The sequence below is a fragment of the Malaclemys terrapin genome, chromosome 10 (genome assembly GCF_027887155.1).
Source record: "Malaclemys terrapin pileata isolate rMalTer1 chromosome 10, rMalTer1.hap1, whole genome shotgun sequence".
Classification (NCBI taxonomy): domain Eukaryota; kingdom Metazoa; phylum Chordata; order Testudines; family Emydidae; genus Malaclemys; species Malaclemys terrapin.
The window spans coordinates 27,434,361-27,456,999 of record NC_071514.1 but is presented as its reverse complement, the minus strand read 5'-3'; the positions used below and the strand labels follow the sequence as shown (position 1 = coordinate 27,456,999).

The 22,639-nt window shown below is 44.5% G+C and overlaps 2 protein-coding genes across 4 annotated transcripts in view; one reads left to right on the top strand and one right to left on the bottom strand.

Annotated features, from left to right (window-relative positions):
- Positions 1–13,130, bottom strand: part of RNF111 (ring finger protein 111) — a 79,701-nt gene extending 66,571 nt beyond the window's left edge. For 2 of the 3 annotated variants that reach the window (XM_054042144.1, XM_054042145.1), the window contains exon 1: positions 12,804–13,127. The gene's annotated coding sequence lies outside the window, so the exon portion shown is untranslated. Of the gene's footprint in view, positions 1–12,803 lie in introns of all 3 variants that reach the window. The other variant, XM_054042146.1, reaches the window with a different exon arrangement.
- A 118-nt stretch (positions 13,131–13,248) lies between these two features.
- Positions 13,249–20,212, top strand: LOC128844419 (uncharacterized). Its single transcript, XM_054042147.1, has 3 exons — positions 13,249–13,401; positions 17,626–17,720; positions 18,765–20,212. The coding sequence occupies exon 3, from the start codon at positions 19,131–19,133 to the stop codon at positions 20,082–20,084; it is 954 nt and encodes a 317-aa protein (XP_053898122.1). The 5' UTR covers positions 13,249–13,401; positions 17,626–17,720; positions 18,765–19,130; the 3' UTR covers positions 20,085–20,212.
- Positions 20,213–22,639: the final 2,427 nt, after the last annotated feature.

Here is a 22,639-nt window from a genome sequence, read left to right as displayed (position 1 = left end):
TCCCAAAAGGACAATCCAAAAGCATTTGACTCCAACTGTGATAACATTAGAAGCATTTCCTATTCCTCTCAAAGTAATCAAGCTAGAACAAACACTAAGCAGGACACCAAGTAGCACCATGAGAATACAAGTGCCATTATGTTCTCTAACCTAAGGTGGGAAAACCACCAATGAAGTACACAACTGAGTTTAAAATTCATGTGGACTTTCCCAAACCAATCAGAATTATCTTCTATTAAGAGATCAGTGATCCACTACTGCCTGCATCTTCAAATTAATGGTGGCATTTTGGGGTGGACAAATGTATTTTGGATGTCACTAATACCTAAGCCCTTGTCTACTTTGCAAAAGGGCACAGAATTTAGCTTCACTAAAACCACAGAATTTAGCTTCAGTAAGACTACTGAATTTTATGGCACTATGGTGTTGCACAGTGGAAATTCTGGTACATCAGCTAGCTGCTTCTACTAAAATCAGCAGCTATGAGATAGTTAATACCAACATTTATATCATCATCTTTAGGTTTCAGAGTTAATTCTAAGATTGTTTCAGGTTGCTTACAAGCTCAAAGACAACACTACCTCAGTTTATGGTTACTTTGCATTCTCTTCATAGTCATAAGCAATACAGCTTGTTGAAACACAACTCTGCAGCAATAGGCAGTTACTGCAACAGAGCCACCATTAGTAACTATGAAATCCATAGGGCCCTGTATATCCTCAGCTCAGTTTGGAACACTCTAGTCACAATAAAATCTATTAGTAAAATTTGTGATTAAACGGCCTAAGCCATATTTGTAGGATTTTATCCTATATCATAAAGCAAACAAAACAGTCGTATTACACACCAGTGGTGTCTCTCTAAGAAACAATGCTTATTCCCGTGTCCACTGGGATTGCAGATTACATCAGCAATGTTGGAAGGATCTCATTGCAGAGAATCTGAAAAGTAGATCTGGTCATTTAGAAATTGGTCAACCAATTACTGTCACCTCACAGAATCCTCAAGACCTTTTCCCACCAGTGTGTAGAGTGCAGTCCGTTTCTGACGCTCATCTTCACAAGGCAGAGTTTGTTAAAGGAGACATTTGCTATTTTGGGGTTGTTACGTGGGCACAACTTAGAGGTCGACCTAGCTACGTCGCTCAATGATATGAAAAATTCAAACCCCCAAGAGACATAGTTAAGCCAACCTAAGCCCTGGTATAAACACCAGTAGGTCAACAGAAGAATTTTTCCATGGACCTAGCTGCTACCTCGAGGGCGTGGAATAACTACAGTGATGAAAAAACCCTTCCATCACTGTCTACCCCAGAGGCACAGCTCTCGTGCCACTGGGGCGTAGACATATCCTCTGTAGTAGCATTCTGTGTCTTCCACTTAAATTTACTACAGCACAGAAGGGGGTCATCTGCTTCTTTGATAACCTTTGAGCAAAGAAAGGTTTCCAAAGCTGGAGAACACCACAGGAGCAAGGTAGACATAAAAGTATCATTGCTAATTATCAAAAGCCATTGGTACCTGGATATACCACATCTCCTTTGCTAGAACTGTGTCAAAATGAAAACAGCTCCACGTTTACTTCATTTCACTCCACCATTACTATTCTTTCATTCTTTTGTGATGGAAAGTAACAAGTATTTCATGGGAAAAATAAAACCAATGATTAAGAGAATAAGAAAAGACCTCATGTAAAAAAAAAAAAATGTTCTGGACAGTAAAGAATGTAGAAGCATAGCAACACTTTCAAAGTTGCACCTATGTGGTTTTCCCACAGATATAAGAGACACCACTCACATTAAGAAATAGCCAACGGAAGATGTACAGTTATGTTTTCAGTAGCTGGAACCTATAACAAAGCACTTGATTTAGAATCCCAATTTAATTTTTACTAGGAAACAGAAGATGCCTAGTGGTATTATCCCTGTATGTTAAGTTGCTTCCAAAACATGTTGAAAGAGCCCCAGTGCAAGCCCTAATTTGTTTTGGCCTGAGGATGGAAGGGGGTTTAACTGAATTCAAGTGGTGCCACAGGCACAAGATCGATATTTCATCCATGTTTTCCTTTAAAGCAAGGCTGCCAAATAAAAAAAAAAAAAAAAAAAAAGATTGGTTTGTGCCATTTTTACATTATGATGTATAAAGGTGACCCAAAAGTTTTTCAAATAGAGTAGAATTTGTGCCTTGTCCAAGTTGGAAGACCATGCTGAAGAACAGTGCTGACACCCACAAGAGTCAAGGAAGGAGAGGGGGATTTAGTCGAATTGTTTAAAAAGTTGACTTTATTCAACTCTATGGATTAAATTTGCATTTTGAATAAAGAAAGACATAAGGCTCAAAATTATGGCCCTCCTTTCTCCCTCTCCTCCTGCTTCAGCGCCAAGTACACCTCTACCCAGATATAACGCGACCCGATATATCCAAATTCGTGTTATAACGCAATAAAGCAGTGCTCCGGGGGGGGGGGGGGGGGGGGGGAGAAATCTGCACACTCCAGCAGATCAAAGCATGTTCGATATAACGCAGTTTCACCTATAACGCGATAAGATTTTTTGGCTCCCGAGGACAGCATTCTATTGGGATAGAGGTGTATGAGGATGAAGCACTGACAAAATCCCACTCCACGCACGCACACGCACGCACACGCACGATTTCCCAGACTTTCTATTTCTGATGTTTCTAATGTAAGCAGAAAAATACTTCCGCCCTGCTATACACACACACAAATCAGAAAGCAAAAAGGCCACAAAAACTTTTTTCGGTATCTTTGTGAGGTCACCTTTACAGTGGTACTGTTTGGCACAATACTCATAGTGAACCAGTGACTTTTGTTTGTTTGTTTTAAAGAGATGCACCACTCCTCCACCAGAGCTTCCACCGAGGCCTGGTCTACACTTAAAATCTAGGTTGACATAGCTATATGTCAGTTAAGAGGGTGAAAATTCTCACCCAAACCACTATAGGTATGCCAATCTAACCCCCCAATGTAGACAGCTAAACTGACGTTAGAATACTTCCATTTGCCATCATTTGGTAAAGTGGTGTTCCTACAGCAATAAAAAGAAGCCTTCCTTCACGTTATTATTCAGCTTAATAACGTAGCTGAATTCGAAGTACCTTAGTTCGAACTTACCATGGGTCCAGACGCGGCAGGCAGGCTCCCTCGTCGATGCCGCGTACTCCTCTCGCCGAGCTGGAGTACCGGCGTCGATGGCGAGCACTTCCGGGATCGATCCCAGAAGATCGATTGCTTACTGCCGGACCCGGAGGTAAGTGTAGACCTACCCAGGGTTATCCCAGCATATCTACAGCACCATAGCTATATTGGTGAAGTCCCGATAGTGTAGACTTACCCTCAGACTTATGTCACCTGCACTTCCACTCACCCACTTATTTTGCTATACCAATACTAGATATGTGGAAACATTTTCTTAACAGATATTTGAGGAAGGATTTCTATACATATCTGTGGCAATATCTAAAAGAAATAGCAAATAGTGGTGCTCTTTCATCTGCAGTGATCACCACTTACAGCTCATTTTTTTTAAATATGAACTGAACATTCCTTTCTGGTACAGTCTTCACCCCAACAACAAGATGACAAGGAATTTGATCACAGCCTGAAATGCTGAATATCAAACATAACTTACTTGTTTTAGGAAAGTACACTGAGGACTACTGAATATCTCTGCAAAAACTTACCTACCCTGCAGGTAACTATAGTAAGCTAAATTATTTAAATTCTATTTAAAAAAAATATTAGAAGTGTAGTAGTTACTATATTACATTATTGTATCTATGTTCTGTCCAGGAAAAGAGAGTGAACTGCAAAAACAAACAAATCTGCTTTCCTCTTGTGATGTATCAAGATAGCCAGTGCATTTTTTTTAAAACTACCGTTTTACATTATAAAGATCCTGTGATGCCAGCTTTCAGGTTCTCCAGAGACTGCCAGAGGTCTCAAGGAAAGAGAAGGGGTTGGAGGCAAGCAGCGAGGTGGGGGTAACGGGGCGAGCAGCGATCGAGCCCTGTGGGGGAGTGAGGAGGTGAGCGGCAAGCCAGCAGCGAGTGGGGGTCCTTGCTGTAGGCAGGGGGGTGTCTGGCAGGGGAGTGAGGAAGCAGGCGGGGTGTGTGAGAGAGAAGGCAAGCTGTGAGCCAGCAGTAGGGTGAGGAGGCGGGCGGGGGGGGTGTGTCTGGCTGCAGGCAGGGGAGCGAGGAGGTGAGCGGTAGGTTTGGGGGGGTGAGGAGGCGGCAAGTGGTGAGTTGGAGGGGGTGAGGAGGGATGCAGGGGGGCAACCCCCCCAAAAAACTTACATAAATAAATTACAATGATTTGGATGTATATATGTGCATATTACTTTATTAACTTTAAGAAAAATAAATAATTTTAGGAAAAAGTGTCAGTGCGGCCCCCAGCAAGAATTAGTGTCCGCTCTCTGAGGCCACCAAAAAATTTGATGTGAGAACCCCTGCCTTAGGTGAAATTGACGAACAATTTACCCTATCAAAGCCTTCCTGCATTCCCCTGTCCCCTCAGAAGTAGTCCACAGCCTCATAATAACTTTCCTTGGCCTTGGAAGGCTGAACAGAGCTCTTCAGAGCCTATAAATTCTGCCCTGCTTAGTAAGTATGACAACATTGCAATGCCCTGATGGGTCTTTCAACACTCTTTTCAGCCTATCCAGGAAATTAAGTCATGTTTTACATTGGCAATGTAATGCATTAAAGAAAGAAATTCAGCCAATTGATATACTTTAAAGTAGTTAAAGAAAATTATGCATACAGTATTAGCTATAAGTTTTTGATTCCTGTAATGCTATCTGCATTATTTTGTTGGGTTTCTATTTTGTCTACTACTGGCAGCAGTTTAATATCCTTTACTAGTATCTCAAACAAAAAAAAAACCCACACACAGACACCACACAACACCTGAACAAAGGCATGTTAATCTCCCAAGACTCCCTGAAATCTATTGCCACAGCAGATAACTGGTACTGCAACACAAGAAGTCAATGCATGACATTAAACAACAAAGATTCCACAGTGGAAGTAATTTATGAAAGCAAACCTTCACATTCAAGGTCGATGGAAATCCTTGCGCCTGTCATGTTGGATTTCCTTACTTCTCTGAAGTACTGCCACAGCAGTGTGACAATACTTTTCATCAAGTTTCAGCTCCATGTGTTTTGACATATTTCTTTCCAAAACTAGCAGGCTTTAGAAGCAGTCTTGTACCAGCACTATTTTTTATATGAAAATCTAAGAATCTACAAGCCTATTTGTATTAATAGAAGTATGACAATTTACACCAATGAGCATCTTTCGGTCTCCAACCAGCGTCTCTAGGTTAAGATGAATGCCTAACTGGGCCTTTCCAGATTCTGTCTCCTCACCCATTAAAATCTGAGGCCATGATCCTACAGCTGGATCCTTGCACGGAGCCTATTGACAAGGATCTCCCAGGATTTTCCATTAAACTTCTAGCAGCTGAGAGTTTAATATTTCAGACACTTCAAACTTCATTAATTTGAAAGTTTGTATTCTGTCAGACCACAGCCAGATATATTATTTGTGTTTTTTAAAACTGGGACCAGGGATCGCAAGGCAGTTAAAGGTGTTTGTTGGTTTTAAAGAGCCCTGCAAAGTGAATATGGGACAGGTAACGGGCTCACCATACCCCCTATTTTTTTTTAAACTCAAAATATTCAACTACTGTTTTTCCTCTCCCTTTAGGAGTATGAAACACAAGTCTTGTGCTCCCTTATTTGATGGGCTAGATCAGGGGTCGGCAACCTGTCAGAAGTGGCGTGCTGAGTCTTCATTTATTCACTCTAATTTAAGGTTTCGCGTGCCAGTAATACATTTTAACATTTTTAGAGAGTCTCTTTCTATAAGTCTATAATATATAACTAAACTATTGTTGTGTGTAAAGTAAATGAGGTTTTTAAAATGTTGAAGAATCTTCATTTAAAATTAAATTAAAATGCAGAGCCCCCCTGGACCGGTGGCTAGGACCCAGGCAGCATGAGTGCCACTGAAAATCAACTCACGTGACGCCTTCGGCACCTGTGCCAGAGGTTGCCTACCCCTGGGCTAGACAAAGGTCTCAGCCATGACTTATGTGCTCTCTCAGCCATTTGTGGAAGGATGCTGTAAAAGATCCAGTAACACAAAGGTATTCAGGCTTTGGAATTAAATAGGTATTTTTAAAAAAGTTTTAAACAGTCTGAATAATTTTAAGGTTTCAATGATACGCGTAATACTGCAATCATACCAGTTTTAAAGGAGAAAAAGGGTAGATAAGACCTACATTTCCAACAAAAAAAATAAAACTAGAATTTGTTTGGGGAGTATTTCAGGCTTTTATACGTCATGAAAAAACAGCAGCACAAATCCCACTTTGTTTTGATAGTCACTTCTAAGGCTACAGGAGTGCTTTCACCTTCAGCCAGCCAAGTTCATCAATATGTACTTCCCCTCACACTAGGAGTTCAACATGATATATACTTTCTAGACTGTCAATAACTTATCCATGTTAGGACAAGTTTCCCCACCTTTTAAAACTGTGATAATGAAAAATGAAAGCAATCTTACTCAAAAGTAATGCTTTGAGGGGCAACAGTAAGGGTTGAGGGGCAAAAAAGGTGTGTTTTTCTAATCATGTTAGCTCTATCAAGAGTTGATCTACACAAAAATGTTATGGCATAATTATGTTGGCTGATTTTTATTTTGCCGGAAGTTATACTAGTATAACTGCTCTAGTGTAGACAGTTATAATGGAACAAAGGTGCCTTACACTGGTATAGCATATTCTGGGTCCTGAATCAGAAATTATACCAGTATGAATTATTTTATACTGGTATAACTGCATCCACACATATTAGCCTGCATCTTAACTTTTTAATCATGCTAAGGCATCTCAATCAATCTAACACAATTAGAAAAGCCACCCTTTTGCCCATCAAGACAGGGCCTAAAGGACTGGTTAATTAGGTCTTGCCTAGACCCGAAACACTACAGTGGCACATTGCTGTAGTCCAGGGGTCGGCAACCTTTCTGAAGTGGTGTGACGAGTCTTCATTTATTCACTCTGATTTAAGGTTTCGCGTGCCAGTCATACATTTTAACGTTTTTAGAAGGTCTCTTTCTATACGTCTATAATATATAACTAAACTATTGTTGTATGTAAAGTAAATAAGGGTTTTAAAATGTTGAAGAATCTTCATTTAAAATTAAATTAAAATGCAGAGCCCCCCGCCGCCGGTGGCCAGGACTCGGGCAGTGTGAGTGCCACTGAAAATCAGCTCACTTGCTGCCTTCGGCACACGTGCCATAGGTTGCCTACCCCTGCTGTAGTCCTTCAGTGTAAACACTACCTATGCCAAGGAAAGGGGTGTTCCCATCAGCATAGGTAATCCACCTCTACAAGAGGCAGTAGGTCGACAGAAAAAAATTCTTCTGTCTAGCACCATCTACACAGGGAGTTAGGTCGGCTTAAATACATCATTCAGAGGTGCAGATTTTTCACATCCCTGTGTGACATTGCTGGGTTGACTTAACTATTTAGTGTAGACCAGATCTTATATGATGCTATTGGGTTCTGATTCAACATAAAGAGTGTTTACTTTTGATAAAAAATGAATGGAAATATTTTAAACTACATCAACATGTGCAATTAGAGTACCCCACACATTTGCTATTACTACTTTACATTTGATATTAGAACCTTACTTCCACAGTTTCATTTCCAATATTAGATTAGAGGAGAAGTCCTAGCAAGCAATACAACAGGAAAGTTAGAACTAAGCTAGGAGACAGTCTGAAGGTCCTGACCTAAAGAACAGGAGCAAGAAGAATGTAAAGGCTCACCCTAGAGTGCCAACATTCAGGAACTCACACATGCCTCTCAGAGTAATGGGAGATCTTGATAACCATTTATGAACACCAATATGGATCCACAATTAGGCAAGTTAAGAATAGAGGCATATTAGGTTGAGTTTACTTCATTGTGGATTTCATTTAAAACAGCATTACTTTATAAACTCAAAAACTGCTATAGTAATGACAAACATTTGAGGTGTTCTATTTGTAATTGAAAGATAATACTAATATACTTCCAAAGTTTGGCTTTTTAAGTTTAACATCTTTAACTGGATTCCTTCCTATAATCATGGTAAGTATTCAATGCTTACACATAAGAAATATTATATTTTATTAAATTTAGCTCTAAACCAATTATACAAGCCTGAAACCAAATTTCAGAAATGGCTAAAGAAAGTTCAGGATATGCAAATAATCGATTCAAGTCCGCAGAATTATATTAGTATTGTATTTAAATCTCTAGCAGATCCCAGATAATATGCTACTTTCTACAACAGATACAGAATCACACTGTTGCCTAGTAATCTTTCAGAGTAAGAGGTTAAGACAGAAGGTTATTATTATTTATTCACTTTAGTAAGAGCAAGTTGTAGAAAGCTGTTAAGAACTTGAACAATATGAAACAGCCCTTTAAGGAATTTTAAAAATTCATGACTGTTTGTCCATTAAGCTCACAGATGCTCAGTTGTTACAGAAGAGCAAAAGGAATTATAGCTACACAAAGCACATAGGTGGTAACAATGATGGTATAAAATAAGTGACAGACGATTTCAGGAAGTTGCCGTATTGATGACAGTGACTGTTACTAAGCAGAAGTGGTTACAAGAGAAAAAACATTTTCCTATTAAGTACTACAGGTTACTTGTACATAGAAGAGGATAGGACAAGCAGAGAATGTTTGCAAGCTGGGAAAGGCACACATTTTCACTGTTAGACAAGTTCTCATAGCTTTAGATTTACTCTAAAAACCCACTGAACTTAAGTCTCTGACCGCATATTTTAATTAGTTGTCTTGGCAAGATATTTCTTTACACAAACACACACAATCATATTTCTATTCTAAGAGTCAACCACATTATTAGCAACAGAAAAACCCTAACAGGCATTGAACTTAGTTGTATTACAGCAATTCAACTGGTTTGGCAAGAAAACTGTCCAATTTTTAATCTAAACTTGTTAGTATACGGTTACAAAAACTCCAATTTTATTTTCACCCTTACATTTAGTATTCTTAGCTTCAGCTTTGATTTAAACATGGACAGTTAGGTTAATAACACTATGTAAGTCATGGTTTTAAAATGTAAGCATTACTATTTGAAAACCCTGGAATGTTTTAGCTTCAGTGATCTCCAAGGCAAATACAATATCAATTAATTCAGGAGTAAGAGTTCTTCTTTTTCTTCATTCTGTTGTAAAAAAGTTTTACTGAAGCCTTTGGTCAAGCCCTAATTTAAGGCTTCAACAAACTAGATGTATTCTTTCCAGGGAAGTGGGAAGCTAGCTCTGGCAAGTGATGGAAACATCAACTTTCATTTTAAATGAAAGCTTGATTTTGTGAAAGTTTCTAGCCCACGTGTCTGCTAAAAACCTTCTAAACACAAAGTATAATGATGCAGTGCCATCATGAATCTGCAGACAACCCATTGCTGCGGCTCATACCTTTGCTAAGCAGCAGAATGAAACAAGACTGATCACTACCACTGTTAGTGAGAACCTTGCATGTGGGAGTGAAACTATGAACGGTTATGACCATTTCTGATGCTGCTTTGGACAGCTATGGGCAGAAGCAGACACTGGAGTTATTCACCAGGGAGGAACAGCCAACTAATGGAGGTTGGGGAACGAGAGTAGGAGAGACCTCTTCCATTTCTTCCCCAGCAATGCAGCCAGAGGATGATGGGATAATAGTGGACATTCTTCTGTTGGCAACAACCAGGAAAGACAGAACTAAGAATTTTTCACTTGACCAGAGCTCAAAGAGCCACACTGGCAGCAACTAGAAGGGATGGAGTCTCATTAGCCCTTCATTTTTCATCTCTTGCTAGTAGGCTTAGTTCTCTATCTAGTAACTGTCAGGCAGATGTTTCAAGCCCCGATTTAGGGCTTGTCTACATGGGGAAATTTAAGAGTATACAGTTATACTGCTGTAACTATAGTAAATTTCCCCATTTAGACTAGCCTTAAATAGCTCAGAACAGCAGAAGGGAGCAGAAGAAACCGGAGTTCAAATACTTGCTTAATCAAAGTGAAAATAAAATTCATCCCAGTCCCAAATTATACACATCACAAAGTCACTATACAATCTAGCTCAATATACATGTTTGTAAATTTGGGCCAGAAGGGTCCAGAACAAGAATTACCATGTGCACTGCAGATCAGGATTAAGACACATTGGTAGAGCTGTTTTGGAAAGCATTTGTGCAGCATCTGCCTGCATTATGGCTGGTTTGCGCGGTGCTGTTAGTTTGGTTGACATATGAATTACCGTATATACTTGTTCATAAGCCAAATTTTTTTAGTAAAAAAGGGAAGCACCAGAGAAGGGGGTCGGCTTATGAACAGGTATAGAGAGGGAGAGGTGGGACACAGCCCCTCTCCCCAACCGAGGGAGCAAAGAGAGGCAGCACAGCCAGAAGCGAAGAGGCGGGGCCAGAGTCTCTCAGCTTATGGCCACGCTGCTCTCCCCCCAGCCTCCGAAGCAGCCACGCCGCCCGGTCTGGCCCGCCGAAGCAGACTGCGGCCGCACCAGAGACATCCGCCCCTGGCCTTCTCCAGATAAGGTGGAAAGGGATGGGATGAGGAGAGTGTGGGGGTCCCGGGCTATGGGTGGGGTCATGTGGGGGGGGTCACAGGGGTTACTCCTCTGAGTAACCTCCTCCCCCCCGCCAAAAAAACAGTTCACCACTAGTTGCTATCCCAGCCTGTCAGGGTAAGCAGCTGGTGCACCAGGACACTTTGTTTACTTAGGTTTACCTCTGTGCCTGTGGACGCTGGAGGTAAACAAACCATCTCGGCCCACCAGAGGCTTATCCTGATGGCCCAGGAGCCAAAGTTTGCTGACCCCTGAATTATACGGTCAGCTTATGAATGGGTCATAAAAATTTTCCATTTTTACTTATCCATCTTGAGGTGGTCAGCCTATAAATGAACCGGCTTATGATCAAGTATATACGGTAAGTTTCATCCTCTTAAAATTCTTGCCATTATCTCAATTATTCGACAATTCAGCCTCCAATCTGTAAAAAGATCATCATTAACTAAGCTTTCTAAATAGAAAGTTACTACCAAAGCAGATGATGTGTAAATTGAAGTGTAAAGAATATTCCTTTTTGAAAATACAGTATAGGTTTTCACTCAAGCACATGAAATCATGAATACATATACACAGGGAATAAGTTTATTAACATATATTGTTCTTGTTGATCAGAAGACCTCCTCTGCTCTTTCTTAAAACTCATCCATACTAAGGAAAAAAAGGTTTTTTGTTGAACATGATAGTTGGACACATTTTAAGATCTTAATGTAGACAGGGAAATTGCAGTTTGTATTAGCTGGCTGAGGAACTCTAGGCTCTCCACAAGGAGCTTCAGCAGGTACTGCAGCATACCATTGTACTAATGATGTCATCAGACCACTTCCTACAGTTTTGAGTCTGGACATTCTGTCCCCTCCTGATTGACTGACTGTTTGCCCCAATCCATCCCCATACCTCAGCCACCCACCACCTTCCATGCACGTTTCCCCTTTTCCTCCCCCCCTCCTCTTATTCCATTTACCACACACACACTTTTTCGTTTAGCTAATTCCTTAACATTTTTAATAGATCATGGTATTAACATGACAATTGCAAGACATCACTCTGGTGGTATGTTATATCCTATTCTCCTACCCTTTACCTGTCTCCTCTATTCAGACTATACATTTGTCAAGAAAGGGATTGTCTACTACATTGCATACTGCATAGCACAATGGGGCCCTGTTCTCAGCTGGCCCCCAGGCACTACTATAAACAACAAGAGAGTCTGCTAGAAAGTCTACCAACATTTTTAGATCTAACAGCAAGGCAAATTTCTTTCTTTGAGCCAGCAAATTATAAAATAGTCTATTACACTAAACAGCTTGTGATATGTAATTTTACTTGCTAGCACACCAAAAAAAAAAGTAATTTAAAGCATTACCTTTGTCTCAGGTTCTTAAGACAAGCCAGACAAACATTTTTCTGTAGCGTCCAAAATAACAAAAAGAAATGAGCAGAGCGGGAAAAACAAACATTTGAAGCCCCCTATAAACAGTGGAATAGGTCACATTCTCCTAAAATACCCCACTAAAAGAGGATCGAGCTAACATAAACAAAATGAGTTATGAGAAACAGATGCCAAATATACCTAGTGATTACTCTTTCACAGAGATTTAAAAAAAAGTGCCCTCATTTTTGTCATTAAAGCCTGTGACTTCTGTGCAAACATCTCTTATAGATACACACCAAAGGTAAACCTCATTCACTCAGGAGATTATTTTGGGGCTAATTTAAAAAGACCAAAAACTTTAACCTCCCTGATGACAGAAGGTTTTGGCGTGCATGTCAGAGACATTTAAAAATAACAGTAGGTCTCCATCAGCTGAATTGCCCCCACAGTTTGAGGCAACTCCATTAGCAGAACCTACGTCGCTTCCCTCTCCCACACCGTCACATTAACATTCACACAGGAAAGGCCTGACCCACCACACACAACAAACGGGACCGTTCACCAGAGACCCTTTATCTGCCACCCATCGCACCAAGGGGCACCATCAGCAGCCTCGGACTCACCCACACCTTAAAGGGGACAATACACACCTCCCCCAGCGCCTCCCTCCTCTCCCCCACAGCCACAACCGGCCCCGCCCCCACATCCCGCTCCCAGCGGGGGGACCCCAACGTACCTGGGACATTAACGCCGCGGGAGGGGGCGCTAGGTGGTAACAGCCCCCAGCTAGGGGGACGGGAGAAAAAGGAAGAGGCGCCGCCAGCCACCGGAAGGACCCAGCGCGGCACAGCTCGTCTTGGCCCGGCCCAGCAGGCCCCGGCTCCCTTCTCCGCTGCGCCCTCACCCGGGGCCCCGCCGCCGCTCACGCACAGCCCGCAACACGGCCTTCGCCCCGCTGGCCGAGTCCCCACCCAAAGCCGCTCGGGGCCCGGCGAACGCGCAGCCCAGGCGGTTGGGGTTTTGTCTGCTACGCAGCCCCCTGCGCGGACCGCCGCTGCTGCCAAGCCCTCCCTCCCCAGGCGCGGCACGACACTTGGTGCTGCTTTACAGCAGCCTGCAAAGCGCAGCCGCTGCGCAGAGCGCCCCTCCTTCCGTGCGGCTCCTCCGCCTGGGCGGGGCTTAGGGTGGCGCGAGGCCTCTGCTGAGGGGCGCCATCTGTTGGGCGGAGGCGTGCATGGCAGCGGCAGCAATCGCACAGCCAGGGCCGCTGTGCTGAGCCCACCCCTGGCTCCTGATGGAGATGGAAGATGGAGAAGGTGGAGAAGGGCAGAGAGGTAAGCTAAGCAGTTATGAGCCAGGCCCAAGCACATCATGCGATTGGTACAGAAATCACCAGATATTGTTAAATAATAAATGCGGGGATCTTTGTATTTGCTTTGTGGTTTCTGAGCCTCTCAGGTGCACTCCCTTCATCTTTTCATACTCTTATCCTTAACCAGGAGGGTTACAAACTTACTTAAAAATAACTCGAAGATCAGACTATCTGATGAATGCACCTGCAATAAGGAGTCTGTGAGAGACTAAGCTGCCCTTCTCTTCCTCCTCATTATGAAGGCCCTATGAAGGCTCAATCACTGTAAAGTTGTTTTTGGCTCTGGATTCAGACTATGCTAAAGCATTGTTCATTAACAGTTACAAAACTGTTTTCCCATCACACAATAAAATACAAATAAATAAAGATGTATTATAAAAAAGATAGAGAATGTTGCCAACTTAGTTTTTCTGGTGTCCTGAGCTGAGTTTCACCTAGTTAAAAAGTCAAGAGGTTCGCCTCTATATGCTCTGGTAGAGCTCCATTCAACTACCTACAAAATGGATCCTTGTCCCTCATGGATGACTGATGCTAGTGAACAATACCTGGGCTCTTTATTATAATAGACCAATGGCTCCACTATGGTTAAGGTTAAGACCAGCTTTCTGGTTAAAGCTTGACTGTTCTAAATGCTCTAAAATCTGTACAGAGTCTCAGATTGCCTTGGAATTTGGGTGCCTCCTGAGAGCCCAGGGTTTGACAAGTGATCCAAATTTGTGGCCATTTGAACAAGGGGTTCCTAAAATACGCCCATCCCCCAAACTAAATCAGCTTTTCTTACAGTGCATATGTTCTGCTGGCAACACATTTTTGCTCACAGACAGAAATCAACTCAGGATTGAGATTATCACACCAGGGTCTCAAAATCTTACAAATTACCCCCAACAGAGAGTATCCAACCAACTAACCCATTATGGGAAGTCAAATTGCAAATGTTATTAGCCAAAGACTTTAGTCCTCCTGCTAGGAGTAGCACCTTTTGAAGTGCTTGGCAATTTCTCAAATGGATTACACTGAGCATGTGCACAGAGAGAGGGGCTAACTATCCAGAGAACTACTTCAACATCACAGGACTATATGGTTTTGATGGAATTATACAGGGGATAAATGGGGATGGGTGAGTAGGAGAGGGTTGGAGGTCAGGTGATGGAAGGGATGGGGTGGGGGCTAGAAAGAGTGAGAGGGGAGGGGCAGTGGGAAGGGGGATATATGGGTGAGTGACAGGAGGAATGGGGTAGAGTAGGGGCAGGAACATCTGGCAGCCCTACATTTCCTTCCTGCATGTGTGCTATGACCTGGGGGCTCCCAGACATCTACAGGGGCTATGATTCCCCCACTGCTTCTACTCAGGTGATCTGGAAGTCTTGCCTTTCTCCCTACCCCCTTTGGGGCCTAGGATCTAGAAATCCCCCCGGTGCCATCTGAGCCCCACTCCCTGCTCCCATGTGAGTGTCAGGATCTAAGGGTCTCTGCCATCTATGGCAGTCTGACTCCTGGCATCAGCATCCCATCTTCACTTTGGACTGTTATGTGGAGCTGGTGACATTTCCCCCACCCGTTCTTCCCCTCCTTATCTTCTTGGGGTGGTTAGATGGCTTGCCCCCATTTGGAGGAGTCTGCAACAGCAAATCTGAGAGCCAAAAGGCCAGAGCGGGGAGCCAGGCCCAGCCCCACAGGACAGAAGCTGCCACTGTGGGGTGAGTGCAGGGTAGGTTCCCTCTCCAAACCACACCCCAAAGGCCTTCCCTTCACACTGGGCAGGGATAGAGACAATGACCCACACACATTCAGTAGAAACCACTTTCACTCAGCCCCCAACAGAATATTTTCACCAGATGCCTATGCTGAGGGGTGAGTGCCCTGGGCACAATGGGTCTCTGCGTTAATCCACTACTGAGTAGAGCACAGCATGCAGGGCAGGGGTAAGGAGAGGTAGGAGGTAAGTGGGGGGAGGGGACAAATGGGGAAGAAAGAGAGGAGGGACAGAGAGGAAGGGTAGGGGGCAGGTATGAGGTGGGAAGTGGAGAAGGAGGGTGCATGGGGAAGAGAAAGAGCATAGGGCAAGTGTAAGGTGAGGAGGGGAAAGGAGAGGGCAGGTGTGGGGAATGGCATGGTTCCCACACTATAAAATTTAGCACTTCAGTACTGGTGGGGAGCTTAGAACAAGCATGCTTAGAGCATGCTCCAAGAACACGCTGCTGAGATGACTGAGGAGCTGATAATGTGTATGCTTAATACCTATCAGAAATTCTCCAGCTCTTGAGGAGTGGGGTTGGAAACACCCACTGACATAAATGGTTCATAGCTATTGTGTCAGGCTGTTTATTTCTCTCCAGTGTATTCTCTTTCAGTTGAGAACATCTCAATTAGATGAATGGGCCATTTAACATCTCTCTGGGCCTGATGTGATGAGGATGATGTGTTCTAGGTGTCAACTAACAGCTAAATGAGCTGGGGAGGATGAGCTGGAAATGTTAGGGGAGGGGGAACGGTTAGGATACATGTTGCCAGGACTGGTGGTGCAGGAGGTGGAGAATGAGAGACACACAGCAGTCTTCTCTCACACACTTAAAAGGTTAGTGTAACCACCATGTTATAGAACTGACTAGATTTGGGACATATGCTATCTGTGGTTTCTCTTTCACTGGCCCTGTTAGCAACTACACATTGCAACCATTTCAAAGTATGACCATTATTTCTAGTCCACTATACTAAACTGTACAGGAGCGGGGAGCCAAAAAATTAATTAATACAGAGTTAAGGTTGCCCAGTGATAGCTTGTCTCTTCCAGAATGTCAAGGTCAGCAAAACTCAAACGTCTGAAAACCAGGAAATACAGAGTTAAGGTAAATGCCTACACAACCTTAACTCAACCCTGTATGGGTGATGCTCCAAAACACAGATAACACACACTTAGACTCTGCTTGTTAATTGTAATGGAAAGGCACTATCTGCACTTGCCCTATGCTCAAATACTGAAGCTATGTCTCCACTGTGGACCTTACAGCGGCACAGCTGTCGTGGTACAGTTGTGCCGCTGTAAGGTCTCCAGTGTAGCTGTTCTTTACCAGCAGGAGAGAGCTCCGCTGCCAGCATAACTGAACCACCCACAACGAGTAGCATTCCCTATGTTGGCAGGAGAGCTTCTCCCGCAGACATAGCGATGTCCACACCAGCACTTTTGTGAGTGAAACTGCTGTCAGTCAGAGATGTGTTTTTTCACACCCCAGCCAACAAAAGTTTTACTGACAAAAGTGCTAGTGTAGACAAAGCCTGAGTCTATTCCCTGACAGAGTATCACACTTGCAAAATTTAACAACCACTTCAAACCCTTTTACAACCCATTTATACTTGCACACAGTATACTAGTTAAATCTATATTTTCCCCTACCTGTCATTAAATGCAGTCTGCTCTCATATCCCACCTCACTGCTAACAATACCCATGCCAAGAAGACACCAGTGCCCTGCTGCTGACACAACTTACACAGTTCCGTATTGAAATGTGCAGACTGAAAACTCAATGTACACATGCATCTCTTTCCTTTGATAACACAGGGGAGAGGGGGAGACTTGGATTCAGAACTCCTCACATCACAATCATAGCTTTGATGCTCCTCAGACTAAAACTGATCCCCATATCTCCTTATATCACAAACACTCCTTTACCAATCTACAACACCTACTGCCTCCACTATCCAGTGCTCACTACACCTAAAGCATGGATAGTAACTTGAGTACATGCAAATAATTTCCAGTGGCTCTTACGACCTCCAGGAAGACTGCGTTAAGATTGTGTGGGCATTTACCTTACTTCTGTATTTCCTGGTATTCAGAAGTTTGGAAGGGCAGAAGTTATCATCGAGCAACCTTAACTCTGCATTAACAAAGTTTGTCATTTAATTGGCTGTGATTGTTAATGCTTCCCTCTGAGAGGGCTGGCCACTGACAATGCTCAGATGTGCCAGCTCTCACCCAAAAATAACACTTGATAGAAATTACTTTGTCCATTATTGAACCACTCAATTTTTTTTCTGGGAAATGAAAAGTTTGAGGAGGCATTGTCAAAAAGTTTGTAGAAAAAAAATTCATTAAATTGTTCACAATGTTTTAAATATTTTTAGAATTTAAAAATATTTTTCATTAACTTTGTTTTTTCTTCCACATACTACTCAATCTACTTATAGCCTTTGACAGTATTAAAGGATGATGCTATTCTGGCTGAGAGACCCAGCAGCGGTGCCCAAATGTGCGATGAAGTGGTTCTACTCATTCCCTGAGGGTATGTCTACACTACAAAATTAGGTCGAATTTATAGAAGCCGGTTTTATAGAAATCGGTTTTATACAGTCAATTGTGTGTGTCCCCACATAAAATGCTCTAAGTGCATTAAAGTTGGCGGACCGCGTCCACAGTACCGAGGCTAGCGTCGACTTCCGGAGCATTGTACTGTGGGTAGCTATCCCACAGTTCCCGCAGTCTCCGCCGCCCATTGGAATTCTGGGTTGAGATCCCAACGCCTGATGATGCAAAAACAGTGTCGCGTGGGGTTCTGGGTACATGTCGTCAGGCCCCTTCCCCTCCGTCAGAGCAATGGCAGACAATCGATTCGCGCCTTTTTACTTGGGTTACCTGTGCAGACAATATACCACGGCAAGCATGGAGCCCACTCAGCTCACCATCACCATATGTCATCTGGGTGCCGGCAGACGTGGTACTGCATTGCTACACAGCAGCAGCTAATTGCCTTTTGGCAGTAGACGGTGCAGTATGACTGGTAGCCATCATCGGCTATCTGGGTGCTGGCAGACGTGGGGCTACATTGCTATACAGCAGCAGCTCCTTGCCTTTTGGCAGTGGATGGTGTATTACAACTGGTATCCATCGTCGTCGTATTCCTCAGTGAGTTAGGTCAGAGGCACTTGGGCAGACATGTTTTGTCTCCTGGAGACAGTCCTGCCGGCAGTCCTATTGAACCATCTTGACGATGATATCTAGCTGGCATAATACAGCATCTTCTGCCAAGCACCCAGAAGATGCCGATGGCTATCAGTCATGCTGCACCGTCTGCTACCAGCCTAAGATGTAAAAGATAGATGGACCAGATTTGTTCTGTATTCATTTGCTTCCCCCTCCCTCCGTGAAATCAATGGCCTGCTAAACCCAGGGTTTTGAGTTCAATCTTTGGGGGGGCCATTCTGTGTGACAGTTGTTTGTGTTTCTCCCTGATGCACAGCCACCTTTGTTGATTTTAATTCCCTGTAAGCCATGTCGTCATTCGCCCCTCCCTCCCTCTGTCAGACAATAGTTTCGCATCTTTTTTCAGCCCAGACGCCATAGCACTGGGATCATGGAGCCCGCTCAGATCACCGCGGCAATTATGAGCACTATGAACACCACGCGCATTGTCCTGGAGTATACGCAGAGCCAGAACATGCCAAAGCAAAACCAGGTCAGGAGGCGATTGCAGCGCGGCGACGGGAGTGATGAGGAAATTGACATGGACATAGACCTCTCACAAAGTACAGGCCCCAGCAATATGCAAATCATGATGTTACTGGGGGAGGTTCATGGCGTGGAACACCAATTCTGGGCCCGGGAAACAAGCACAGACTGGTGGGACCGCATCGTGTTGCAGGTGTGGGACGATTCCCAGTGGCTGCAAAACTTTTGCATGCGTTAGGGCACTTTCATGGAACTTTGTGACTTGCTTTCCCCTGCCCTGAAGTGCCAGAATACCAGGATGAGAGCAGCCCTCACAGTTGAGAAGCGAGTGGCGATAGCCCTGTGGAAGCTTGCAACGCCAGACAGCTACCGGTCAGTCGGGAATCAATTTGGAGTGGGCAAATCTACTGTGGGGGCTGCTGTGATCCAAGTAGCCAACGCAATCAAAGACCTGCTGATATCAAGGGTAGTGACTCTGGGAAACGTGCAGGTCATAGTGGATGGCTTTGCTGCAATGGGATTCCCAAACTGCGGTGGGGCGATAGACGGAACCCATATCCCTATCTTGTCACCGAAGCACCAAGTCACCGAGTACATAAATTGCAAGGGGTACTTTTCAATGCTGCTGCAAGCCCTGGTGGATCACAAGGGACGCTTCACTAACATCAACATGGGATGGCCGGGAAAGATACATGATGCTCACGTCTTCAGGAACTCTGGTCTGTTTCAAAAGCTGGAGGAAGGGACTTTCTTCCCGGACCAGAAAATAACCATTGGGAATGTTGAAATGCCTATAGTTATTCTTGGGGACCCAGCCTACCCCTTAATGCCATGGCTCATGAAGCCGTACACAGACAGCCTGGACAGTAGTCAGGACCTGTTCAACTATAGGCTGAGCAAGTGCCGAATGGTGGTAGAATGTGCATTTGGACGTTTAAAAGCGCGCTGGCGCAGTTTACTGACTCGGATAGACCTCAGCGAAACCAATATTCCAATTGTTATTGCTGTTTGCTGTGCGCTCCACAATATCTGTGAGAGTAAGGGGGAAACATTTATGGCGGGGTGGGAGGTGGAGGCAAATCGCCTGGCCGCTGATTATGCGCAACCAGACACCAGGGTGCTTAGAAGAGTACAGCAGGGCGCGGTGCGCATCAGAGAAGCCTTGAAAACCAGTTTTGTGACTGGCCAGGCTACGGTGTGAAACTTCTGTTTGTTTCTCCTTGATGAACCCCCCGCCCCTCAGGTCACTCTACTTCCCTGTAAACTAACCACCCTCCCCTCCCCCCTTCGAGCACCGCTTGCAGAGGCAATAAAGTCATTGTTACTTCACAGTCATGCATTCTTTATTAATTCATCACACAACTAGGGGGATAACTGCCAAGGTAGCCCAGGAGAGGTGGGGGAAGAGGGAAGGAAAAGGACACACTGCAGTTTAAAACTTTAACACTTATTGAAGGCCAGCCTTCTGATGCTTGGGCATCATTTGGGGTGGAGTGGCTGGGTGGCCAGAGGCCCCCGCACCGCGTTCTTGGGCATTTGGGTGAGGAGGCTATGGAACTTGGGGAGGAGGGCTGTTGGTTACACAGGGGCTGTAGCGGCGGTCTCTGCTCCTGCTGCCTTTCCTGCAGCTCAACCATAAGCTGGAGCATATCAGTTTGATGCTCCAGCAGCTGGAGCATCGACTCTTGCCTTCTGTCAGCAAGCTGACGCCACCTATCCTCTTCAGCCCGCCACTTCCTCTCTTCAGCCCGCCACCTCTCCTCTCGTTCATATTGTGCTTTTTTGCACTCTGACACTGATTACCTCCACGCATTCTGCTGTGCTCTGTCAGCATGGGAGGACATCTGGAGCACCGAGAACATATCATCCCGAATCTGCCGTTTTCTCCTTCTAATCTTCACTAGCCTCTGCGAAGGAGAAACGTTTGCAGCTGGTGGAGGAGAAGGGAGAGATGGTTAAAAAAGACACATTTTAGAGAACAATGGGTACACTCTTTCACATTAAATTTTGCTGTTCACATTACACAGCACATATGTTTTCGTTACAAGGTCACATTTTTCCTCTTATATTGAGGGCCTGCCGGTTTGGTGTGAGAGATCACTCACGCAGTGCCAGGCAGCAGAATTCGGCTTGCAGGCAGCCATGGTAAGCCACAGTCTTTTGGCTTTTTTAACCTTCATAACATGTGGGAATGGTTTCAAATAGCAGCGCCCTCATTTCCCATACCAAGCACCCGTTGGGTTGGCCATTTAAAATGGGTTTGCAATGTAAAAGGAGGGGCTGCGGTTTCTGGGTTAACATGCAGCACAAACCCAACTACCCCCCCACCCCCACCCAATTCTCTGGGATGATCACTTCACCCCTCCCCCCCACCGCGTGGCTAACAGCGGGGAACATTTATGTTCAGCCAAACAGGAACGGGCACCTCTGAATGTCCCCTTAATAAAATCACCCCATTTCAACCAGGTGACCGTGAATGATATCACTCTCCTGAGGATAACAAAGAGAGATAAGGAATGGATGTTGTTTGAATGCCAGCAAACACCGGGACCATACGCTGCCATGCTTTGTTATGCAATGATTCCAGACTACGTGCTACTGGCCTGGTGTGGTAAAGGGTCCTACCATGGCGGACGGGATAAGGCAGCCCTCCCCAGAAACCTTTTGCAAAGGCTTTGGTAGTACATGAAGGAGAGCTTTCTGGAGATGTCTCTGGAGGATTTCCGCTCCATCCCCATACACGTTAACAGACTTTTCCAGTAGCTGTACTGGCCGCGATTGCCAGGGCAAATTAATCATTAATCATTAAATACGCTTGCTTTTAAACCACGTGTAATATTTACAAAGGTCTGGGAGCACGCCTTGGGTGAGTTCGGGGGTTACTGGTTCCAGATCCAGGGTGATAAACATATCCTGGCTGTTGGGGAAACCGGTTTCTCCGCTTCCTTGCTGTGAGCTATCTTCATCTTCATCATCATCTTCCTCGTACCCCGAACCCGCTTCCCTGTTGCGTGATTCTCTACTGATGGAGTCAAAGCACACAGTTGGGGTAGTGGTGGCTGCACCCATTAGCATGGCATGCAGCTCCGCGTAGAAGCGGCATGTTTGCAGCTCTGCCCCGACCTTCCGTTTGCCTCTCTGGCTTTGTGTTAGGCTTGCCTTAGCTCCTTAATTTTCACATGGCACTGCTGTGCGTCCCTGTTATGGCCTCTGTCCTTCATGGCCTTGGAGACTTTTTCTAATATTTTGCCATTTCGTTTACAGCTACGGAGTTCAGCTAGCACTGATTCGTCTCCCCATATGGCGAGCAGATCCCGTACCTCCCATTCGGTCCATGCTGGAGCTCTTTTGCGATCCTGGGACTCCATCTTGGTTACCTGTCCTGATGAGCTCTGCATGGTCACCTGTGCTCTCCACGCTGGGCAAAGAGGAAATGAAATTCAAAAGTTTGTGGGGCTTTTCCTATCTTACCTGGTCATCTGAGTCTCTGAGTTGAGAGTGCTGTCCAGAGCGGTCACAATGAAGCACTGTGGGATATCTCCCGGAGGCCAATAATGTGGAATTCCGTCCACACTACCCCAAATCCGACCCACAAAGGCCGATTTCAGCGCTAATCCCCTCGTCGGAGGAGGAGTAAAGAAACCGGTTTAAAGGGCCCTTTAAGTCGAAAAAAAGGGCTTCGTCGTGTGGACGTGTCCAGGCTTAATTCGATTTAATGCTGCTAAATTTGACCTAAACTCGTAGTGTAGACCAGGC

Bases quoted from the DNA above. Each gene is read 5' to 3' on its own strand.
- LOC128844419 (XM_054042147.1), top strand. From the start codon at position 19,131: ATGGAACTTTGTGACTTGCTTTCCCCTGCCCTGAAGTGCCAGAATACC.